Raw genomic sequence first — 8,123 nt, forward strand, 5'->3', positions numbered from 1 at the left:
ATATAATATAGCACTTTAACATATAAATATAATATAGCACTTTAACATGTAAATATAATATAGCACTTTTAACATATAAATATAATATAGCACTTTAACATGTAAATATAATATAGCACTTTTAACATATAAATATAATATAGCACTTTTAACATGTAAATATAATATAGCACTTTAACATATAAATATAATATAGCACTTTAACATGTAAATATAATATAGCACTTTTAACATATAAATATAATATAGCACTTTAACATATAAATATAATATAGCACTTTAACATATAAATATAATATAGCACTTTAACATATAAATATAATATAGCACTTTAACATGTAAATATAATATAGCACTTTAACATGTAAATATAATATAGCACTTTAACATATAAATATAATATAGCACTTTAACATATAAATATAATATAGCACTTTTAACATATAAATATAATATAGCACTTTAACATATAAATATAATATAGCACTTTAACATATAAATATAATATAGCACTTTAACATATAAATATAATATAGCACTTTAACATGTAAATATAATATAGCACTTTAACATATAAATATAATATAGCACTTTAACATATAAATATAATATAGCACTTTAACATGTAAATATAATATAGCACTTTAACATGTAAATATAATATAGCACTTTAACATGTAAATATAATATAGCACTTTAACATGTAAATATAATATAGCACTTTAACATATAAATATAATATAGCACTTTAACATATAAATATAATATAGCACATCCTCTGTAACCTTCATCAGTATCGCTGCGCTCAGGCGCTCAAGCGGCCAATAAACGCGACGCTCTCGCGGGAGGAGGCGCGTCTCACAGTCAGTTTCAGGAACTGAAGGGAAGAGAAAGGCGTGTTTTACTAATGATCAGAACAGCAGAAAGTGCCACAGTCGCTCAGACGAGGAAACGGCGCGCTGCGAGACGGACGCGCTTTCTTTCGACGCGCTTCAGAGAGATCGACGCGTACACGAGCGCGTTGGATTCATCGCACGATCTTCTCCGTCGCTTTACAGTAACATGACGCGCGTGTAACAGATGTTTTATGATTCATCTTTGACTCACTGGATTGTTTCATGGATCCGGATCTGAGCTGATCGATCTCCAGCTGCGGGTTTCCTCAGTAAGCGACTGTTTTATTCATCAATACTGATCAACATGATTATTGATTAATGAATAAAGTATAAAGCTGTCAGCTGACATTCAACCTTGTTTATGGAGGAGAAGAACTCGTGTAATGACGCTTCCTCGTTTAATCCCCTGAATTACAGTCATATAGAGGAACACAATGATTCTCGTGTTGTGTAAGCCGGTATTTACCCTGCTTAGATGCCAGTAAAACACTTCGTGTATGTTGTGTGATACATGTTAAATGACTGTATACACATGCCATGTTTGATTCATTAGTATGTCATGTTTTATATCAATATTGATCGATCTTTTCTCTCTTATGGATCTCTTATAGGGTTAATTTGGGGATTTCTGAATTCTAAAGACCATCCGAATTTGAGCAACTCTTTGATTATTTCCCCCCTCCGTTCTGGACTATGTACACAGGTTAAAACCTTCAATCTCCGGAAGTTTCTAGCCAGATTATGTCTTGTGAAGAATCTGTCTTGCTGTGTCAATGACAGGGAAGATGGAAACGCCCTTCTATCACGATGAGAGCGTTCCAAACTTTGGGCAAATTCCAGACTACGATCGATACCAAGGCCACAAGATGATGAGCAAAAAGAACATGGCGCACAATTTCTCCAACAGCGTGGGAAATAACTTGAGCCTCAAACTGTTGCAGGGACAAACCGCGAGCAACATCAACCCGAACGGCCTCGGTATGAGCACCAATCCCATGTCTTCCCCAGACATGAACCTCCTGAAGCTGTCGTCCCCGGATCTGGAACACCTGATTATCCAGTCCAACCAGGGACTGGTTACGACAAGCCCGGCTCCAAACGCGTCTGCTAATCCTTTCATGTACAGAAACCAGGCCACAAACGAACAGGAAGGGTTTGCCGACGGCTTTGTCAAAGCTCTGGCTGATCTACACAAACAGAACCAACTGGTTGGAGCGCCAATGTCCCCCACTTCCTCCCTCCAGGGATCGTACCAGAGGAACCTGATGTCTAGTGGCGAAATGCCCATTTATACCAACTTGAGCAGCTACAACCCCAATCAGTTATCCTCCGCGTACGCCAGCGGGCAGATTGCCTACACCTCTGCGGCCCACGCCTCGGCTCACGGGGGTCACCACCCTCCAGGGCGAGGTCTGGATGCTCCTCAGACGGTGCCCGAGGTCCCTCACCCTCCCGGAGGAGACCCCGCCAGCTCCCCCCCATCGCTGTCTCCCATCGACCTGGAGACGCAGGAGAGAATCAAGGCGGAGCGTAAGAAGTTGCGAAATCGCATCGCCGCCTCCAAGTGCCGCAAGAGGAAGCTGGAGCGGATCTCGCGCCTGGAGGAGAAGGTGAAGGTGCTGAAGACGCAGAACTCGGACCTGGCCTCCACCGCCAGCATCCTGCGCGAGCAGGTGGCACAACTCAAACAGAAAGTGATGAATCACGTCACGAACGGCTGCCAGATCGCCGTCAGCTCCACCGGTATGGCCAAAAGCGGGGAGAGTACCAGCTGCTGAAACAACATCACATACTAAAGTGTTTTATGACTCTATTCTGTCTTTATCTTCTGCCCGCTCTCTCACACTCGCTCTCCGTCTCACTCAACCCTGATAAAATGACACATAGAGCAGCAGAGACGGGGTGAGACCCATCCTGCCTCATCGATGGCACGCGTGGGTGAGACTCTTTCAATCAGATATTTGGGAACTCCAAGTCCTTCTTGGAAACATCTGCACACTCAAAGAAGGGAGTCTGTTCTGGAACGTTCTTGGGATTTGAAGTTGTTCCGGTCCGTGGACGCCTGAGGAAACGGGCTGCTAATGATGCACTGCATTTGGGGTAAAATAAGGGAACAAATATGGATCTGTTTTGGACACTTGAATGATATTTCTTTCCCTCTTGTCTAGAGGAAGACTCATCGACTCGCTTGTAACTAAATATGTGATTTTCCACTTCAAGGAGCAACAGCGCTCCGAGGTTTTATTTCCCCTTAATGATCAGCATCTCATTCAGCTGCTGGAGAACTTTATATTTTCGGTGTGTAATGACATGCACTATTATGTGGACGTTTCCAGAGGTCCTGAAAGGGTCATAAGGACGAATTGTTGCCCTCGTTGAGTCCGTGTTTGAAGTCTGAAAATGAAGCGATATTAAATCCTGTTATACTGGTTTGATGAGTCTATTCTGAAATATCTTGGTTTATTATGTCACTTTGTCTCAATAACAATTTTACAGCTGTTTGTTTGTTTGTTGGTTTGATATTGTGCAATTTGTGATTACAAGAGAAACAGTTTTATACCAACCGAGACTTTATTGAAGTATTTCTGTTGAGACACTGAATACTATAAGAGCAGACATCGAGGTCATGTGAATGTTCCTCCGGAGACAATAATGGGTTAATAGTGTGTGTTTGCCGTAATCTAATGAGTGTTAATGCCGTGTTAAGCTGGAGGAACGGTGAAGGTTCAACTCAAAACTGACCTGAAATCAGAGCGACTAGAAAAGGGCTTTTGATCAATAGTATTTTCTTTCTTTATTCTTTTGTACGAATAATGAAGCAGTTTTATTTATGCAGAATTAGTATTTATGTTTTCTGTGGAGAGGAGCGCATCGAGCGATACTAGTGTCTTATTGACACGTTTATGTTTTGGGAAATTGATAATTGCACATAAATGAAAAGAACATTAAATGATGTCTAATATTTATCCTCTGTGATGACAGTTTTAACTATAATTACATCTGAAAAGAAATGAATGAAATTCAAGATTTTGGGTAAAATCACGACAAGATTAAAATCATACTTGATATATTCACAAAACTCACTTTACATTTCAGTGATTTAAAGCTCTTGTCAGACAGTCGTGTTGAACACAGAATTACTGTTGAATGCATTTCTGACCCTTCATGGACATTATAGATATATATGTGTGTGTGTGTGTGTGTGTGTGTGTGTGTGTGTGTGTGTGTGTGTGTGTGTGTGAGTGTGTGTGTGTGTGTGTGTGTGTGTGTGTGTGTGTGTGTCTCTGTGTGTGAGTGTGTGTAATCAATCACATTGATTTCATGGGGATGCCTGACACAGGCATTAAAACTGTCAAATAACTTTGTGCATCGAGGAAATATTTATTTTTTGAAACTTGAAAAAGGTTTTTGATGTCACAAACGTTGTGTATTTTTGTACAAAATTGTTTTTGAAAGTTTCATTTAGAAATAGTGTGTGTGTGTAAAATACTGTATGTGCTTCATATGCTTTTTATGATTGTGAATACTTTATTTATTGAAGTGGTATTATTGAGCATTGTGCCGCTCTGAGCATTTGTGTGTCACTGGTGAAGTGTGAGTCCAGTCACGTTTGCTTACACACACACTAACACACACACTCACTCACTCACACACACACTCTTACACTTACACACACACACACACACACACACACACACACACACACACACTTACACACACACACACACACACACACACACACACTCTTACACACACACTCACACACACACTCACACACACACACACACACTCTTACACTTATACACACACACACACACTCACACACACACACACACTCTTACACTTACACACACACACACACACTCTTACACACACACACACACACACACACACACACACACACACTCTTACACACACACACTAACACACACACTCACTCACTCACACACACACTCTTACACTTACACACACACACTTACACACACACTCACTCACACACACACACTCTTACACTTACACACACACACTTACACACACACTCACTCACACACACACACTCTTACACTTACACTTACACACACACACACACTTACACACACACACACACACATGTTGTGTTTCCATGTTTTATGAGGACTTTCCATAGACATAATGGTTTTTATACTGTACAAACTTTATATTCTGTCCCCTAAACCTAACCCTACCCCTAAACCTAACCCTCACAGAAAACTTTCTGCATTTTTACATTTTCAAAAAACATAATTTAGTATGATTTATAAGCTGTTTTCCTCATGGGGACCGACAAAATGTCCCCACAAGGTCAAAAATTTCGGGTTTTACTATCCTTATGGGGACATTTGGTCCCCACAAAGTGATAAATACATGCTCACACATACACACACACACACACACACACTCTTACACACTGTCACACACTCTTACACACACTCTTACACACTCTCACACACTCTTACACACACTCTTACACACACACACACTCTTACACACACACACACACACACTCTTTTACACACACACACACACACACACACACACACACACACTCTTACACACTCTCACACACTCTTACACACACACACACACACTCTTACACACTCTCACACACTCTTACACACACACACACTCTTTTACACACTCTCACACACTCTTACACACACACTCACTCACACACACACACACTGTAGGTACATTGTTTTTCACCTCTGACATCACATGTTCTGTACAGTCGCTGTGGCCTGATGGGATACGTGTCACATGATGCGTGTTGTGTTTGTGTTGTTTTGTGGGCTGTGTACTGATTTAACTCTAAAGACTGATTGTGTGCTTTTAAAAGTATAAAGTGTAACAATGTTCATTTTAAAACAAAGAATATTTGGACAGACTACAAGTACAATGTGTTTTTTATCTTTAGCGTGTGTCATATATATTTACTGGAGCTTTGAACATGACTATAATGAGATCTTTGATGAACACTGTGTGTGTGTGTGTGCAGATGATCTCCAATCAAACCTGCACAACTCAAGAGTTTAAAAGTGTTTGAAGTGCAAGATAAATATGAATATTCCAGAAGAACGGCTCATACTGATGTGAGATTTTAATGGTGGATTCTGGCGTATCATTTATTATTGTTTCTCGTGGAGTGACGCGGACAAATAGAAAGATGGATCATGTGACTAACGATGCTTTGTTGCATTATTTGGTTTATTTGGTTCTCAATAATTGTCACTCTTCAAATGTTGTTCATTGTTCTGTTGTTTTCTTTTTATCAACAATAAAAGAAGTCGTTTCTATACAGTCGTCCTGCTCATGTCAAAGCTCATTCTATAGTTGTGTGTCTTGTATTTTATTATTCAGATCTTCTCTGTGAACAATCAAATAAATGTTTTGGTATTTCAGAAACATGTTAAAGATAATTCAAGTCTGTAGCTGTTCCGCTAATGTCACCAAACACAAACTCACTTCCATTGGTTAGACAAACAGATCTGAAGTCACATGACTGGTTAAATCAATGTTGTTTTATCTCAGTGTTTATAATCTGCAGCGGAATCAACCAATGGATTGATAAAATGACACGCTTGCCATTGGATTAGCCACGCCTCTCTTCCCAAAACCCACAGTTCAAAGATACAAACCAAGTTTTATTGAGACCGACGTCAAGCTGAAACATTTGTCACAATTAACAGCAGTGAAACAGCGCCCTCTAGTGGCAACTGTTACGAACAACACGGCATAAAACGTCATTAAGCCTCAATAATTCACTGCAGATACAATACCATGAGAACACACGTGATGATTGACAGGCAGAAAGCGTCAGAGACCGCAGACATGTTTTTGTTTGTTGTTTACAGAGTCTAGAGCGTCACAGAGACCGCTGAGATATCTCACTTATTTCATTAATATCTTTCAGGGAGCAGCCGCTTACAGCACCTTTAACATGATGAAGAGTCTTAAACCTACATGACTTTGAATGCAAGTGACTGTAACAGTAATACAGAATGACATCATCACTCCAGATATGAGTAAACACTGAGAAACAAAGCCAAAATTAACACAGAAGAAAAGGGAAGAACAAGCAGAGAAGCTGCTAGAACAATAAACCCTTGAAAGATGAATCCAGTCTGAGCAGAAGTCTTAAAGGAATATTCCGGGTTCAGCACAAGTTAAACTCAATAATGTTGATTACCACAAAAATCATTTTGACTTGTTCCTCATTTTCTTTAAAAAAGCAAAAATCTGTTACAGTGACACACTTACAACATTCTGCCACAAATGCTGATTGAGTTTAACTTGTGCTGATCTGGGAACAGTGTGTGTCAGAATCAGTGTCATCCAGTCATCCATCGCTCAGCCGCCCACCATCCCATCTCAGGCCTTTCCCATCAACCGCACCAACACTTCCAGTAAAGCATGTGTGTGTGTGTGTTTGTGTGTGTGTGTGTGTATGAGTGTGTGTGTGTGTGAGTGTGTGTGTGTGTGTGTGTGTGTATGAGTGTGTGTGTGTCTGTCTGTGAGTGTGTGTGTGTGTGTGTGTGCTGTCTGTGAGTGTGTGTGTATGTGTGTGTGTGTGTGTGAGTGTGTGTGTGTGTGTGTGTGTGTATGAGTGTGTGTGTGTGTGTGTGTGAGTGTGTTTGTGTCTGTCTGTGAGTGTGTGTGTTTGTGTGTGTGTGTGTGTATGAGTGTGTGTGTGTGAGTGTGTGTGTGTGTGTGTGTGTGTGTGTGTGAGTGTGTGTGTGTGTGTGTGTGTATGAGTGTGTGTGTGTCTGTCTGTGAGTGTGTGTGTATGTGTGTGTGTGTGTGTGAGTGTGTGTGTGTGTGTGTGTGTGTATGAGTGTGTGTGTGTGTCTGTCTGTGAGTGTGTGTGTGTGTGAGTGTGTGTGTGTGTGTGTGTGTGTGAGTGTGTTTGTGAGCGTATGTGTGTATGAGTGTGTGTGTGTGTGAGTGTGTGTGTGTATGAGTGTGTGTGGTGTGTATGTGTGTGTGTGTGTGAGTGTGTGTGTGTGTATGAGTGTGTGTGTGTGTGTCTGTCTGTGAGTGTGTGTGTCTGTGAGTGTGTGTGTATGTGTGTGTGGTGTGTGAGTGTGTGTGTGTGTGTGTGTGTATGAGTTTGTGTGTGTGTGTGAGTGTGTTTGTGAGCATATGTGTGTATGAGAGAGCGTGTATTTATCACTTTGTGGGGACCAAATGTCCCCATAAGGATAGTAAAAC

At 40.5% G+C, this 8,123-nt stretch overlaps 1 protein-coding gene across 1 annotated transcript; it reads left to right on the forward strand.

The window, feature by feature from the left end:
• Window positions 1–936: 936 nt before the first annotated feature.
• Window positions 937–4,199, forward strand: june (JunE proto-oncogene, AP-1 transcription factor subunit). Its single transcript, XM_052100850.1, has 2 exons — window positions 937–1,165; window positions 1,508–4,199. Exon 2 carries the CDS (start codon window positions 1,670–1,672, stop codon window positions 2,672–2,674), a length of 1,005 nt encoding a protein of 334 aa, XP_051956810.1. The 5' UTR covers window positions 937–1,165; window positions 1,508–1,669; the 3' UTR covers window positions 2,675–4,199.
• The last annotated feature ends 3,924 nt before the right edge of the window (window positions 4,200–8,123 follow it).

Source organism: Xyrauchen texanus, chromosome 3 (genome assembly GCF_025860055.1).
Source record: "Xyrauchen texanus isolate HMW12.3.18 chromosome 3, RBS_HiC_50CHRs, whole genome shotgun sequence".
NCBI lineage: Eukaryota > Metazoa > Chordata > Actinopteri > Cypriniformes > Catostomidae > Xyrauchen > Xyrauchen texanus.